We start from the raw sequence: 17,665 nt of genomic DNA, 5'->3' as shown, positions 1-17,665 counted from the left end.
AGAGGGGTGGCCGTGCTCTGGGTAGGAAAAGTGTGGGGCAAGAGGGTGCTAGTTGGAATTCCTCTTTGGTAGTCTGATATCCAGGTCTGGTATCTGGGGTGGGGGCTTCCTGTGACATAACCGTGCTCTCTCTGGTAAGAAAATTCCATGTGTACCACTCGTGGGAGAGGTGTGGCGCCGCGGCCAGGGCGACTGACGCTGGAATCTGGGGACCACGGTTCGATCCCCGGCTCCGGCGGCATGTTAGCCCAGCACCATGTGACTCTGGGCAATAGCTCGCTTAATCTCCCCGACGGCCCCCAGCGCCTAGAGACCCTTACGGGTGATTGTGCGCTTTACAAATGTGGACTTTACTTTACTCGTACCATGTTGGCTTATCTCCTGTCTGGGGGCAGCAGAAGGAGACCCGCTCACCTTCTTCCAATATAAAGGGCGGCTTGGCACTCTGATACTGTCTGCAGCCAACCTTTGTAAGTATGCACATCACATCTGCTGCACAACTCTCCCTGCACAACCTCATCTGTTACTGTATTTTAGCACTTAAATTCCAACAGCAAAGTCACAAACTAGTAATGTTTGTTTGATAAGTAACTTTTCTATGATTTTCCATTTGTAGACACTTTTTCAAGGTGAACTTGGACTGCCAATTTTGTGTGTGGGATCGGTGTGGAACAGCTGGGAGATCATGAAAGAAGGTACGTAGACTGACTTTTAGAAACTGGAGTTCTGTTGTTTTCCCATAAATGTATTTTTATTCTGTCTAACTTGATCTTCTGCCACTCCCAGGACCCGACATTTCTTTTTAGGTTTCTGTGTACTTTTGGGGGTTTTATAGTGAAACATTTAGTCTTGTGGTAATGTGGTCCTGCTTTGCCATATATATTGTAGCATATTGTTAGTTTAAAAGTAGGTATGTTAAACACGCAAATGCTCCAAATTGCATTCAGCTTTCTTTATACTTAATAAGGCCTTTACAAATCAGATAATATCAATATTACTATAGGAGAATGTATAACACTATAGAAGGTAATACCGGGAATAGGCATTCTCATACTACATATTGAGCGATGCACTTTTTACGAGTCGGGCCCACAGGACAATTGGACAACATTTGACTATATACTAAACCATGCCCATTTCTTTCTGTACATCATGTCAATAGTCCATATTCTCTCGGAAGTGTAAAATGTCAATTTTTTGTGTGCAATCCAAGCTCATTTAAACATACATTTTCAACTTTTTATTGATATATTGACAACTAGGATTGTCGATCACATTGGCAGGTCGAATAATGGAGCTGGCTTCTAAACGAACCACAGCCCACAATGACTTGTTAATTTTCTCAATATCTGGGCTGGTGAATCCCACCTCTCTTCCACCAGATTGTTACTATAAAAGCTGGCGTCATTGACCTTATTCTCTTCCAATTGGTGGTGTTCAGATATAGTTTTCACTTCATTTTAAGCATGGTATTTTAATTACAGAAAATGTTCCCTGCACCCTTTTAATCTCAGTTGCCATTATCAGCTAATGCCACAATTGTATTTATATTGATTACCCTTAATGTGCACTTGTGACTCACAAACTAAAAATCATACCTGAAGCCCTAAACATCAGCATGTTGTTTCCTTTTCTCTATGCTCAGTATGAATAACCCTTCATAGACCTTCCATGTCTGAGAGTAACAAATTAAACTTGAAATCCATACTCCTTACCCAGTGCCGGATGGATTAAAACCGGTCTAGGCCCCTATGCAGTCGAAATTTCGATGCCTCCCTCACAAATTATCTCCTAATATGTTTTTAATTTTACCAACCAACAATTTTTATAAACCAGTTTTATTACACAAAACTAAACACTCTTTTTAGGGGCCAGTGACAACGGATCAAAGTATTATTAATGTGCTCTTGAAAGAAAATTACAATCAACCTTTCATAAATTATTTAAGAGCGCTTCATCGTAATTTTCTTTCAAGATCAAATCCGTATTATTTTGATCCGTTGTCGTGGACCCCTAAAAGGAGTGGGGCCCATAGGCCGGTGCCTACTTTGCCTATTTGGTAATCCTGAACTGTCCTTACCTCCACATTGAAGTGTGTCTTCTCACATTCGGCCACACAAATATATTTGCTGTCAATAATTCTTGAACAAACTCCTCGCTCCGAATCAAAAACCAAGTGTCACGTTACACTTCTTTCTTAAACTGAATACTTAAGACTCCAATTTAATATCTACCTTTGCCCAATCATTGGTATCCATTTCTTACAGTATTTCCATCAAATGATACCCTCAATAACTGTCTATTATTTTTGAAGGATTACAATGGGGCTGCTAGACGACTTCTGCAGCTCTGGCTGTGGGGCCATATCTCTCAAGCCCTACAGGCAATCACTGGCCACATGACGTCCATGTGTCTCATTGAAGCAATTTTTACCATGCATCCAAACTTTTCATGGAATCAGGCCAATGTTCTTGCAACAAAGGTTGGTGTAGCTATAAACTAGTCTGTGAAGACCCCCCCCCCCATTTTATCTTCAGAAATTCAAATAAAAATCTTAAAGCATTATAATATGAAGGTGGTCTAACTTCAAGTGTGACTTTGTCAGCCAAAGACCAGCATCTTGCATAGATGTACACTAATCATTGGTTTTATTTCACCCTGCTGAAGATAAATGAAATGCAATGTAAGCTAATGTAAAAAAACCATACTATATGGCAAGAAAGAAAATTAGAGCTCTGTTTCTGCTGTGTCTGGTGGTGTGAGGGGGTGGGGAATGCTCTTGGTCTCTCAACGCCAAGAAAAGCCTCCCATATTTCTTAGGCACACTGTAGAAGTAGTATTCTTCAGTAGAATCTTTGCACATGAAGATCTGAAACCGTAAGAGAAACCTCCATCCAACTCTTTACTAGGAATGTAACGTTTGTGGAAGGTACATTGTACTGTAATTTATTTTGAGGCTATAGAGGAAAGTGAAAATATTCAATATATGCTAATCTAAATTTCAGGTCACCTGCATCCCAATTACACCTACATAGTGGTTCTTGTGGGGAAGTGGTAGAATATTTTCTTTAATGACAACTTTCATGTCAGGACAGACCCTTTGTTACTGTGGGTTGTACTGCAGTTAAACGCAGCATAGATTTGAATCCCTCAAGAATGATTTACATATCGCATTGAAACACATAATTTAAAGTTGTGTGAACAGCACTTCTATTTATGCTTCTGTCCACAACTGCAGTTGATGACTGTTATTTGGATCGTTATGTACCTGCCATGCAGTATGTACTTAATGAACGGTTAATGTCATAAAAGCTGTCACAGCATATTTAAATCGTCTCTGAAATAAAAGCAAATTAATAAATTAGCAGACAATTGGTGCAGGGCAAAATAAGACTTAATTAAATTTGCTGCAGTCAAAACATGTTTTGCTACTAATTTCATCACCTCTAATTGTTGTTGTCCACCTTTCGAAGGGTTCATTGTCCATAGGCAGCACAGGTTGCATCCATACACAGTTAATTCAACGTCTGTAAATATCATCTTATGGGTGCATTATGTAACTGCTTAAGGGGTAATTTGCGACATTAGGTGACGAAAGAGGTGATGATGATGGAAACTATTTATTGCAGCAGTTCTAAATTTCCAGGTATGGGCCTGTTAACTTTAACTTATGATAAGAATTGCACTTGCATAGCAAGCTCATGTTTTGTGCATAATGAAACAAAACAACAGTACTGACTGCATTTTCTGTTAAAAACACATCATCTGCAAACATACCTGTAAGGTGTTTTCTTTTATACTTTAAAGAATTTTGGAATGAATACATTACCAGGCATCCTAAGAAACCCTAACATATATTTCAAAGGAAATAATTCAAAGTACATGTTAAGGCACATACATGTGCCAAAAGACAAAGATCCAAATCTAGCTTTTCCCTCCACCTAAAACGTGTATAAAAAGAATAAAATATTGTAAATTGTTTGGCAGTGGCATTCGGAAATATAATTGTTTTGTGGAAAATGCAGTAAATCTACTAGTTCTTTTAATTGCTAGTTAAAGGTTAATGGGGAAAACAAATGATGTGAAAAAATGAAAATATGTTTAATGGAAGTATTGCTAATTGTGTGTTGTGCCATTTTCACCCCTTAAATTAGACCACTGCCTGTTCCTAGAGATTCCTGGCCACACTGACCTTTGTATTTCACAGGTTTCAAATTGAGCACATTGACCTACAATATTTATTTAGCAATACATGTGGACATCTAACTATCCCATTTTTATCTCAAATTATTGCCCCTCATGATGTCATGAATTGGATCCCTTTGTTTTTCAGTTTAGTCATTTAGTGTTTTGTTCTTAACTGATAATGCCCCCAACTCCCTTCAATTACTAGGTATTATCACTTTTTCTAGGTAAAACAAGAGTCAGCCTAGTGATTTTTGAGTATTTTTTGTCCTATACATAATAAATAGGGCCTTACTAATCGTTCTGGTCCCATAGCTTAAGTATAAGGATTTGAAACGGGGTGCGAGTCTCCATGGGGGTCCCAAATTGATCTCAGGTGGGACCACAGGCAATGGTCAAGAAGAACATTATGCTAAAACAAGTGCTTTGTTTTTAAGTTTTAAAAAAACATAGAGGTAGCAAGCCACTCTATTGGGTAATCAGTAACCCATTGGGTCGCTCATATCCTCCCTGGCAATAGGTGTCACAGGTAGTTGGGGGAGAGGTTTAAAATAATCCTTAAAGTCCCCTCCCCCTATTTCTGATAGAGACTCACACTCAGGATACTTTTACGCTTTGAAAGACCAGGTTGTCCTTAGCATTTTGTAAGAATTGTATTTGTTTGTAGTTTTTAGAAGGGATAACAGAAATGAACTGGAGAGTTTGAACTGTTAGCTATGTTTAAAGCTGCCACTTTCATAAACTAATTGTGAAAAAAATTCTGGGGATTTTTTTTTTTGAGGAGAGCACAGCAGTAAAGTTTAAAGACCATTAGCTTCATTGATTATACTATATTACTTGAATTAAGCCAGTGTATGCAAGTAATCTGCATAGTGTAGTGCTCCTAAAGTGATTACAATTTGCTTATCAAATATACCAATACATTTGACTTTTTTCTGCAAGTACTAGAATTCCTTTATTTTTGAAAAAATATAAATTATTTTTCAATTAATGTTCCAGAGTTCTTACCGCTACTTCCTCTGATCTTATTAACAAAAGAAGAGATCCGAATGTATCCGATAACAAGGAAGGGAATGTCATTTTTGCTTTCAATGCATCATACTCTAATAAATTTCCCATCAACATTAAAGAACATTCTTATAACATATTGCCAGTGTCATCTGATCTGATTACATCTTGTCATGGACTGGTGTGCCTTAGTCAGAGTAAATTATAAGAGAGCAGTTTCATAAAACACAAACTCTATATTCTATCAATGGTCTTTTTTATTTTTATGCTAATGGCAAATTTATTTAGTTTCCCACTATAATCTTGCATTAGGGTGTGGTGGTACCAAATAGTTCAGCTGTTATAGTTCCCTCCTCTTATCCCAAAGATATTTTGTTAAATTTCTAATATGTGCTCCAGTAATAAAGTTTCAAGTTAGAAAATACTTAACCTCCATTTATTAGCAGCCTAATGTGATTTTTGGAGCCCATCTTAAGGCTTTATCTTTGGAAATATGAGGTTCTACTTTCTCAAAGGATGCTGCTAAGCACAATATAAAGGTAACAAGAACTGCCATCTTTATGATGTTCAATCTCCCATCAATGTCAGAAATGTTGGTATGATTCTGATTCTTTTTTTTCTGTTCTCTCATAGCCTTCTTACATTTTCTTTTGTATCCTTTGTGATTTTAACACTAACATAATTAATCCAATCTTCTGTTAGTCTTTTCACATTCCAACAATTAATTTTCCATCTAGATCTATTTGCAATTTCTCTATTCGATAATCTTGAACATTGGGCTTTGAGGATTACAAATTATGATCTACTTTGTTTGGGCATTATTTTGCAAACACTGTAATTCAAATTTGAAATGCTGGGAAGGTTTTCAAGCAGTTGGGAAAGTCATTCAATTGAAAAGGGTTAAAAAGTAGAAGGGTCCCGATATTTGATATTGAAATCATCTGAGATTTTGCCATTTTATACGTGTTTTGTGATGTATTTTGGTAACTTGCTAGCTCACTCAGCTAACTGAGATTAGAGTAGCACCTAACCCAACCTGCGCAAGGGTGGCTTTAGGACTTTCAGAAGCCACATTGTTAAAAGCCTTCTCAGGGTCCACTGTCCTATCAGCGAAAGGCTTCTTTGACTGTATCATTAGAGTAAGTGTGAGTGTACATGAAGATCTGAAACCGTAAGAGACACCTTCATCCAACTCTTTACTAGGAATTTAACGTTTGTGGAAGGTACATTGTACTGTAATTTATTTGAGGCTATAAAGGGAAGTCAAAATATTCAATATATGCTAATCTAAATTTCAGGTCATCTGCATCCCAATTACACCTACATAGTGGTTCTTGTGGGGAAATGGTAGAATATTTTCTTTAACGACAACTTTCATGTCAGGACAGACCCTTTGTTACAGTGGGTTGTACTATAGTTAAACGCCTGAATTGTTATTTTGGATGAATCTGGTTTGAAATAGAGCTTCTTCGTTTTAGTGCTACAGACATTTCAAAAAGTGTTGATCATAATTGTATCAATTATAGTTGTGTGATGAGCTATTTATGTGATGCTTTTCAGGTTTGAGAGTCAAAACAATGTGTTTTTTGGGTGTTGCATGTTTGAGTGTGACTTGTGTTAACTGCAGGTTGCGTATTAATCACCCGAACCTCACTGATAATTATAACTGAAGATGGTGTATTGAGAGGTATTACTGTGCTGTGTTACTGTAGATGCTAAAAAAAAAAAGGTTAAACAAACCAGCTGTTTTTTTCCAGCCAAGCATTGTATCATGTGAGTGTAGAATATCCGCAGGCTTCAAAACTGGTATTATTTGTAGGTAACATTTTCTGTACAGCAGTTGGACAAGGTGCAGCCAAGCACCTTGTTCCTCTGGGCTTTCTTGTACATAACCTACTGCTGCTATAACTGGTGTGTAATCATGAATATGAAAACAATTCATCCCTATTCCTACAGCATATCCATGTGGCAGCAGCTCCGAACATAAGCTTGCACCACATTCTACAGCACTTACTCCAACATCCAAACTTCCTTTTCTAGAAACACCTGATGGCAGTGGTACACTGCAGCCAGCACCTCTGTATATGTTTGCCACAAAGTTTAAGAGATGCTCAATGTCGAGCACTGTGCCATCCACAATGCTACTCTATATGCAGGATACCTACATATGAACAAAACAATGAACTGATTGACAGAGCACAACGCAAACAGGTTAAAAAAATGACTCCAGTGAGTCAACAATTCAAAAAAGGATAGTAGCAAAAATCCAGTGGTGTATGCAACAGAAATGTATTATTCTTAAATCTTCTCCAATGTTGACACCTAGAGACAAAACAAGCTGTGTTTGTTTTGTCTCTACGTGTCAACATTGGAGAAGATTTAACACTAAAACATTTCTGTTGCACAAACCACTGGGTTTTTGCTACTATCCTTTTTTGAATTGTTGACTCACTTGAGTCATTTTTTGTAACTTGGTTGCGTTGTGTTCTGTCAATCAGTTCATTGATCTAAACTTCCTTAGATAAGAGCAACACTACCTGTAAACAATATACTACACATTGTTTACATCATAACTATATAGAAACAGGTCAACAGCAGATATTAATTCCCTAGATATGGAAAATGCCCCTTCATGTACTTACCTAACTTGCACTTACCTCAAATACCACAGGGCGAAACACACCACCCCCTCAGTGGAACATTGGATCGTGTCTAGCTGTCATGCTATTCTTACTCCCCATACCAGTCACAGACACCACTGGCTCCTAGTTACAAAAGGCAATCAGAACAGGTATACAGAACATAATCTGTTTCTAGCCAGGAGCCATCACCAGGCAAGTGCAATACATGTCCTCAAAGCAACATTGGGTCATGCCCAGCTAAACAACTGGAGCAACAAAAAAAACTACTCGGTTCTCATACCAACACTGAACCACAAAGCAGCTCCTCAGCAACATGAAAAAACACAAACATAGAACCCATGGTTCAAAAGGTACTCTTCACTAAAAAGGACATTGTTAAAGCATGCAACATGGAAAACACACAGAACACAAAATACCTGGCACCCTATATTGTATTGGGAATTTCTGCTTTTGTGATCTCACACTTGAAAACAGCAACTGCCACCTGACCTGGCACACAGAAGGTCAGTGTCTCTGCTCTTTTAGCAGTGTTTATTTGTGTAATCCTCCATTTCAGATCACAAAGAGATTGAATCCAGCCCCAACCACGCTCCCTCTGGCATATATGACGTTTAAACCACAGTTCCTTTAATCTAGTAGTGACTGACTTCGCAGTTGTGAGCTGATTGCTCCAGAACTATATACCACTCACATAATCACTTATTTATTTATTTTATTTATATTCTTATATAGCGCAAGAATCGACCCCTTACGGGGTATCTCCGCGCTTTGCTCGCAGGGTGGCATGGCAGGTGTTACCAGAGGTTGTGGTTATCAACTGATGGTTGATTATTTATTCTTCCAGGAATAAGCAGGTTTTTAATTTTTTCCTGAAGGAGGAATGGTTGGAGGTTTGTCTTAAGCCGGGAGGTAGGTTATTCCAGAGATTAGGCCCTACCAGAGAAAAGGCTCTGCCACTGTTGGAAAGGCGACCCCAGGGGAGACAGAAGGTGTCTGACTGTCCGCCCCGAGACCCACCTCTCTGTATGGAATAGGCCGAGCACCGTAGGGAGGCCTCCTCGGCGAGGCTCCTCTCCTACAATCGTAACAGCAGAGTAATCACACTACTTACAGATAGACACGACACAGGGAAGATGTTCCCAAGAATCTTTATATAAGTACTCAAAGCAAGTTCTTGGCAGGATAGCGGCAAGGATCGAGGGATCCGTAATGTCTTGATCTTGGGGGAAAAGGGGGTAGCGGGACAGTCTTGGCACCCACTGGTGCGTGGATAGTTCAAGGGTTCGGGCCGCGACAGCGTCAGCAGGGCCTCGGAGATATTTCAGCTTGGACAGGCCGCGACAGCGTCAGCAGGGCCTCGAAGGTGGTTCGGCGTGGTCAGGCCGCGACAGCGTCAGCAGGGCCTCGAAGATAGTTCAGCGCGGTCAGGCCGCGACAGCGTCAGCAGGGCCTCGAGGGTGGTTCAGCTTGGTTAGGCCGCGACAGCGTCAGCAGGGCCTCAAAGGTAGTTCAGCGTGGACAGGCCGCGACAGCGTCAGCAGGGCCTCAAAGGTAGTTCAGCGTGGACAGGCCGCGACAGCGTCAGCAGGGCCTCCAAGGTGGTTCAGCTTGGTCAGGCCGCGACAGCGTCAGCAGGGCCTCAAAGATAGTTCCAGGTACAAGAGTTTGGATCAGGATTCGCCGCGACGAGGTCAGCAGGGCTTCAACTCCAGATACAACTACCGTCCTGATCCAGGGCTGGCCCAGATATAGGACTGGAGTCCTTTGATGTCCGGACCCTCGCGCCTGGGGGTCAGAGGGGCCGGGATGAAGGTGTCCAGACACCCAGCAGGGGGGTGGAGCCAGCGCCCAGGGAGGCTGGAGGGCGATCGATACCAGGTGTCCGGGGACGGCTGGAGGGCCATCGAAACTTCCCGCCCTTCGGATCTGTCAAGTGGCCACTCGACCACCTGGGAGGATCTGGGTGCCCCGATGTCGGGGCTTCGCTGGGGCCGGGGCCAGGGCGGCGGCGGCCACGTGCTCGGGACGTGATGGGCCCAAGATGGAGTCGGGCCAGAGATGGGGCCAGGCATGGTTGCTGGACCGGCGGCGTTGGCGAGCAGGGCCCGCCGGGGGCCAGGGAGAGGGAGAGCCGTAGGTTGCCAGGGGGCGGCCCTCCTTGCGGGTTCGGGAATGTTCGTGTCAGGGGGGTCGACAGCAGCTTGCCGGCGGCCCGATGTCGTCCGGGGCCCGCCAGGTGGGAGGGTTAGGCCCACGCCACGAGGCCGTGTCCAACACACGTCCCCTCCAACTGAAGGCGGGGAGAGTCACCCATCGTCCTGGGGACTCTCTTCGTCGAGGCGGAAGAATCGGGACAGGCCATCAGCGTTGGCGTGGTCGTTGCCAGGGCGATGCTCCACGGTGAAGTCCATCCCTTGGAGGGAGATGGACCATCGCAGCAGCTTCGGGTTTTCGCCACGCATGTGCATCAGCCACCGTAGGGGCCGGTGGTCTGTCTGCACCCGGAAGTGGGTGCCGAAGAGCAATGGCCTGAGTTTCTTGAGGGCCCACACGACGGCGAAGGCCTCTCTCTCGATGGTGCTCCATCGTTGTTCTCTGGCCAGCAGCCGCCGGCTGATGAAGGCGACGGGATGGTCAATTCCCTCGGGGTCCATCTGAGATAGGACCGCCCCGATGCCGTGTTCAGAGGCGTCGGTCTGGACCACAAACTCTCGGCTGTAGTCGGGGGCCTGGAGCACAGGGGCGGTACACATGGCTGTTTTCAAGGTCTCGAAGGCCACCTGACACGCGGGTGTCCACTGCACTTTCTGTGGCTGGTTCTTCGAGGTCAGTTCCGTGAGGGGCCCCACAATGCTCCCATAGTTCTTGATAAAACGCCGATAGTACCCCGTGAGCCCCAGGAAGGCTCGGACGGCGGTCTGGTTGGCCGGGGGTTCCCAGGCTAGGATGGCGTCGATCTTGGGTTGGAGGGGAGCCACTTGGCCGCTCCCCACTTGGTGTCCCAGATAGGTCACGGACCCTTGGCCTATCTGGCATTTGCTGGCCTTCACAGTTAGCCCGGCCCGGCGGAGGGCGGTCAGGACTTCCCAAAGGTGTTTCAGGTGCTCAGCCCACTGGAGGCTGTAGACCGCAATGTCGTCTAGGTAGGCGGCACTGAACTCTTCTAGCCCCGCCAGTACCTTGTTTACTAGTCTCTGGAAGGTGGCCGGGGCGTTTTTCATGCCGAAGGGCATCACCTTGAACTGGAAGTGGCCGTCGGGTGTGGAGAAGGCTGAGCGCTCCTGGGCGCTAGGGGTGAGGCCGATCTGCCAATACCCGGCGGTGAGGTCGAAGGTACTGAGGTACTTGGCGGCCCCCAGGCGGTCGATCAGTTCATCGGCCCGGGGGATGGGATGTGCATCGGTTCTCGTAACAGCATTCAGCCCCCGGTAGTCGACGCAAAACCGGAGTTCTGGCGGGGTGCCAGGGGCGGCGGCCTTGGGGACCAGGACCACTGGGCTGGCCCAGGGACTGTCGGAGGGTTCGACTACCCCCAGGGCCAGCATCTTGGTGACTTCCTTCTGGATGCAGGCCCGAACTCGGTCGGGGACCCGGTAGGCCCGGTGTCGTACTGGCTGACTGTCCCCGGTGTCGACATCGTGGACACACCATTGGGTAACCCCGGGGGTGAGGGAGAACAGATCTGTGAATTGTCCCAACAGTTCATGACAGTCTCGACGCTGCGCGGGGGTCAGGTCGGGGGAGAGAGAGATCCCTTCGACGGAGCCGTCCTTCTCAGTGCACTTTAGGAGGTCGGGCAAGGGCTCGGAGTCGTCTTCGGTCCCATCGTCGGTAGCGAGTAGCAGGCTCAGTTCTGTGCGGGCAAAATGAGGTTTGAGCCGGTTGGCGTGCAGAACCCGGAGGGGATTCCGGGGAGACTCCATGTCCACGAGGTAAGTGACGGGGCTCTTGCGCTCGATCACTTTGAAGAGCCCCGACCATTTGTCCTGGAGGGCACAGGGTTCGACCGGGGACATGACCCAGACCCGCTGGCCCGGCTCGAACTCGATGGAGGAGGAGTGCTGGTCGTACCAGCGTTTCATGTCCTCCTGACTGGCCTCCAGGTTGGCCTCTGCAAGGGTCCGGAACTTCCGAGTCTGGTTTCGGAGGGTCAGGAGGTATCGGTAGACATCCGGGGGTGCGCCCTGGACGGTAGTTTCCCAGCCCTCTTTGACCAGGCTGAGCGGACCTCGGACAGGGTGTCCGTACAAGAGTTCAAAGGGGCTGAACCCCAGGGATTTCTGTAGTACCTCCCGATAGGCAAACAGGAGGCAGGGCAGCAGGACGTCCCATCTGCGTCGTAGTGGCTCCTCTAGGCCCTGTATCATCCCCTTGAGTGTCCGGTTGAACCGCTCCACAAGTCCATTCCCTTGGGGATGATACGGGGTGGTGAACTTGTACGTGACCCCGCACTGTTGCCACAGGGACCGCATATATTTAGATATAAAGTTCGTGCCTCGATCGCTCACGACCTCCCGGGGGAATCCTACTCGGGAGAAGATCCCCATTAAGGCTCGCCCCACCACGGGAGCGGTGATGGTTCTGAGGGGGATGGCCTCAGGATAGCGGGTGGCGTGGTCCACTAGGACAAGTATGAAGCGATGCCCTTGCGAGGTTTGAGGGTCCAGGGGCCCCACAATGTCTATTCCCACTCGCTCGAAGGGGGTGGTCACTACTGGAAAAGGTTGGAGCGGGGCCTTCACCTTCCCCCCGCTCTTTCCGCTGGCTTGGCATGTCTGGCAGGTGCGGCAGTGGTTGTGTACATCAGTGCGCATTTTGGGCCAGTAGAAATGGGTCACCAGGCGGCTGTAAGTTTTGTCCTGCCCCAGGTGCCCGGCGAGGGGCACATCGTGCGCCAGGTTCAAAAGGAAGTCTCTGAATCGCAGGGGAACCACTAGCACTCGGCTGGCCCCCAGCTCGGCAATTTTCTGTTCACTATATAGGAGGTCGTGGTCCCAGTAGACCCAGTGGGACCCTGAGGTGTCCCCGGTAGCTTGGGCAGCGGCTTGTTGGCGGGTCCCCTCGAGGGAAGGGCAGGTCTTCTGCTCCTGCCGAAACTGTTCTCGGGTGGGACCACCCTCTTGGCGCCATTGGGCGAGTTCGGGGATGTCGCTGAGCTCGTGGTGGTTTTCGGGCTCCGAGGGCCTGGTCTCGGAGTCGCATTCTTCATGGATGGCCGAGGGTGGTGGCTCGGGCCACTCTGGCTCTTCGGTCGGGGCGGCCTCGGTCGCTGCCGGGGCTCGGGCCGCCATAGATCGGGTCGTTGCACAGACCCACTCTGGTAGTCCCATCATTCCTAGGTGCTCTCTCCGCTCGACTTGGGCCCAGGGAGAGCTCTCGAGGTCGTTCCCCAGGAGGCAGTCCACGGGGGCGTCGTCCCGGACGGTCACCTTGAGGGTGCCCGACACTCCCCCCCACTCGAAGGGAATTCGGGCCATCTGGCATAGAGTTTCGGAGTTGTCGGCGGCCCTCACGGGGCAGCGTACGTTCGGGATGATCTGTTCGGGGGTCACCAAGTGGCAGCGGACGGCGGTCACACTGGCTCCCGTGTCTCGGAGGGCTTCGGTCCGTCGTCCATTGATGTGGACCCACTGACGGTATTTTCGAGTGTTGCTCGGTAGCGGGGCCTGGGGGACCATGTCTCTATTGCCCAGGCAGGCTAGGGCCATGGCGGCTGGTTCATACTCGATTTGTTCTTCCTCGTAGACCTCTACGTCTTCTTCTCCCTCTCCTCCCAGAGCTGCAGCAGCGAACTGGCGGGTCGGAGGCCCAGTGGTGCCGGGACGCTGGTTCATGGGACAGAGGGGGTCACTGGCATAGTGACCGGTCCGCTGGCATCTGTGGCAAGTAATGTTCGGGTGGGGCCCCGGCCGTGCTGGGGGGTCCCTCCTCAGGGACGGCGAAGTGTTACTCGGGGGGAACCCGGGAGGGGGCCCCCGGCCCGAGGCTGGCGGGAAACTTCGGCTCTGGTTCTGTCCTCCTCCGCCTCCCCGCTGGCGGGGGTGCCCCCGGCCGCCCTGACCGGTTTCTCCTATCGGTGTGCGGGGGACCCGGGTGCTCACCCATCGATCTGCCTCGACGGCGAGTTTCCGGGGCTCGGTTAGCTTGCTGTCGAGTAGATGCTGTCGGAGCTCGACAAAGCAGTTGTTGGAGAGGTGCTCCCAAACGATGAGGTTGAACAGCTGCTCGTAGGTGGACACTTTGCTGCCCTTTATCCATCCTTCCAGGGCCCTGCTATAAAAGTTCACGTACTCGACCCACGTGGTACCGGGGATTTTCTTGCAGTCTCTGAATCTCTGCCGGTACATCTCGGGGGTGAGGCCATACCGGACAAGCAGGGCGTCCTTCATGTGGTCATAGGAGGACATTACGTCGTCAGCCAGCTCCAGCAGGGTGTCTCTTCCTTCGCTGACTAACCTCCCCCATAAGCCGGCACCCCAGTCGGCTCGCGGAATGCGGTGCGCGGTCATGGCAACTTCGTATGCCTTGAACCATTGCTGGATATAGTCATTCTTGTAGTATTCCTTCACGATATCCTTCGGGATGTGGACCTTTGGGTCGGCAGGCGGTGAGGGGTTCCGGGCTACCGTGGCGCCAGTTCCTTCGAGGTTGGCTTTGATTTCGAGTTCTTTGAGGCCACGCTCGTGTTCGTATGCGAGGTTTTTTTTCTTCCAATTCTCTTTGCCGCCGCCTCTCTTCCAGATCTTTCTCTAATCGCAGTTGTTCAAGGGCCATTTTCTTTTCTGCTAATTGGAGTTCTTCGTCCAGCCGGAGTCGGGCGAGCTCTAGTTCATGGAGCCGACTCCTCTCTCGCTCCCGGGCATCTTCAGGGGAGAGGCCCGGGTCCCGGTTGGCGGTTCTTTCCTCTACGGGGGCTATGACGGTACTCACGGGTACTTCTTGGACAATGTCATCGTTCGGTTGGGGTGGGGTCTCTCTGGTCTCCACCCAGGTTTGCAGCGCGTCTTTGAAATCGTCCTTTGTACTTAGTCCAGTGGTAGCGATACCCAAGTCTTTGCAAAATTGTTTAAGTTCTTTATGGGTATACTCCTCTAACAGGTCTTTCTGGAATTCTGCGGTCGTTCCGGCTTCCTTAGTAGTCATCGTGGCTGTGGGTCTCTGTCAGTAGTGCCGTGTTACTCGCTGTACGATTTGCGTGGGCTCGGATCCCGTCGCTTGCCACCAATGTTGGAAAGGCGACCCCAGGGGAGACAGAAGGTGTCTGACTGTCCGCCCCGAGACCCACCTCTCTGTATGGAATAGGCCGAGCACCGTAGGGAGGCCTCCTCGGCGAGGCTCCTCTCCTACAATCGTAACAGCAGAGTAATCACACTACTTACAGATAGACACGACACAGGGAAGATGTTCCCAAGAATCTTTATATAAGTACTCAAAGCAAGTTCTTGGCAGGATAGCGGCAAGGATCGAGGGATCCGTAATGTCTTGATCTTGGGGGAAAAGGGGGTAGCGGGACAGTCTTGGCACCCACTGGTGCGTGGATAGTTCAAGGGTTCGGGCCGCGACAGCGTCAGCAGGGCCTCGGAGATATTTCAGCTTGGACAGGCCGCGACAGCGTCAGCAGGGCCTCGAAGGTGGTTCGGCGTGGTCAGGCCGCGACAGCGTCAGCAGGGCCTCGAAGATAGTTCAGCGCGGTCAGGCCGCGACAGCGTCAGCAGGGCCTCGAGGGTGGTTCAGCTTGGTTAGGCCGCGACAGCGTCAGCAGGGCCTCAAAGGTAGTTCAGCGTGGACAGGCCGCGACAGCGTCAGCAGGGCCTCAAAGGTAGTTCAGCGTGGACAGGCCGCGACAGCGTCAGCAGGGCCTCGAAGGTGGTTCAGCTTGGTCAGGCCGCGACAGCGTCAGCAGGGCCTCAAAGATAGTTCCAGGTACAAGAGTTTGGATCAGGATTCGCCGCGACGAGGTCAGCAGGGCTTCAACTCCAGATACAACTACCGTCCTGATCCAGGGCTGGCCCAGATATAGGACTGGAGTCCTTTGATGTCCGGACCCTCGCGCCTGGGGGTCAGAGGGGCCGGGATGAAGGTGTCCAAACACCCAGCAGGGGGGTGGAGCCAGCGCCCAGGGAGGCTGGAGGGCGATCGATACCAGGCGTCCGGGGACGGCTGGAGGGCCATCGAAACTTCCCGCCCTTCGGATCTGTCAAGTGGCCACTCGACCACCTGGGAGGATCTGGGTGCCCCGATGTCGGGGCTTCGCTGGGGCCGGGGCCAGGGCGGCGGCGGCCACGTGCTCGGGACGTGATGGGCCCAAGATGGAGTCGGGCCAGAGATGGGGCCAGGCATGGTTGCTGGACCGGCGGCGTTGGCGAGCAGGGCCCGCCGGGGGCCAGGGAGAGGGAGAGCCGTAGGTTGCCAGGGGGCGGCCCTCCTTGCGGGTTCGGGAATGTTCGTGTCAGGGGGGTCGACAGCAGCTTGCCGGCGGCCCGATGTCGTCCGGGGCCCGCCAGGTGGGAGGGTTAGGCCCACGCCACGAGGCCGTGTCCAACAGCCACCTTGTCTGTTTTTTTTTACCAGAGGAGTTTTTATTAGCAATTGATTGCTTGACCGTAGTGCTCTGTCAGGTTTGTAAAGGGGTAACTTTTGAGTCAGATAATTGGGGGCTTTCCCGAACAGGCATTTGTGAACAATGCAGCAGATTTTAAATTTGATGCGTAATCGTATTGGCAACCAGTGAAGTTCTCGCAGCAGAGGCTTGGAAGGGGTTCTGGGGGGGACATTCAAAACCAGTCTTGCCGCTGTGTTTTGGACTACCTGGAGGCGATTTATGGCGCTCTCGTTGGCTTGTATCAGGAGTCCATTGCAGTAATCAATTTTACTTATCACCATAGTCTGCACTAGGGTCTTTCTGTAATTGTCTGATAGGTATGGGAAGACTCTTTTTAACAAACCAATTGTGTGGAAACATGCCCCAGCAACTGCACTCACATGTTCCTTCAAGGTTAGATTTTGATCTAACTTCACCCCCAGATTTTTTACTGTTAGTTTTGGGGTGGGTACTGGTCCCAGGTCTAAGGGCCACCAGTCGGGGGACCATAGTATGGACGCTTTTCCAAAGAGCATTAGCTCAGTTTTTCCAACGTTGCATTGGAGGCAGTTGACAGCCATCCAGTTGGATATGGCCCTCATGCCTTCCGCGAAATTATCCCTGACATTGGAGTTTAGGGAATGGAAAGGGTAGAGAAGTTGGTTGTCGTCAGCGTAGGACACCGGGGTGAATCCATATTTTCTCACGATCTCAGCAAGGGGGGCCACGTACACATTAAACAATGTGGGGCTTAGGCATGAGCCCTGTGGCACCCCCTTCGTGAGCATCCTTGAGGAGGAGCGATATGGTCCCAAGCTGACGGATTGTGAGCGCCCGGACAGAAAGCTCTCCAGCCAGGAAAGGGCCTGTCCTCCTATGCCTACTCCCTGTAAACGGCTCACGAGGATCTTGTGGGACACAGTATCAAAGGCGGCCGACAGGTCTAACAGCACCAGAATCATTGAGCCTCCTCTATCCTGTGACATCTTGATGTTATCGGTCACGGAGAGGAGAGCTGATTCGGTGCTGTAGTTGGGCCTGAACCCAGATTGAGAGTGGTCCAGGCCCCCTGTCGCCTCTATGAAACTGGACAGGTGGGTATTAACATGCTTCTCGGCCAGTTTACTCAGGAGCGGCAGCAGAGAGATAGGACGGAGGTTGGAGAGCTCTGTCCAGGGGGAGATGGCGTTTTTCCGAATAGGATTCACCACTGCCTCTTTCCATTGCTGAGGGAGTTTACCTTCTTTGT

The 17,665-nt window shown here is 49.1% G+C and overlaps 1 protein-coding gene across 1 annotated transcript in view; it reads left to right on the top strand.

Moving 5' to 3' along the window:
* Positions 1-17,665, top strand: part of NAGK (N-acetylglucosamine kinase) — a 261,040-nt gene that overhangs the window by 240,298 nt on the left and 3,077 nt on the right. Inside the window, exon 9 of the mRNA XM_078674531.1 lies at positions 617-695. Within this exon, the coding sequence (XP_078530657.1) occupies positions 617-695 (79 nt within the window). The remainder of the gene's footprint in view (positions 1-616; positions 696-17,665) is intronic.

Source organism: Lissotriton helveticus, chromosome 2_1 (genome assembly GCF_964261635.1).
Source record: "Lissotriton helveticus chromosome 2_1, aLisHel1.1, whole genome shotgun sequence".
Taxonomy (NCBI): domain Eukaryota; kingdom Metazoa; phylum Chordata; class Amphibia; order Caudata; family Salamandridae; genus Lissotriton; species Lissotriton helveticus.
This window is presented reverse-complemented; position numbering and strand designations above follow the sequence as displayed.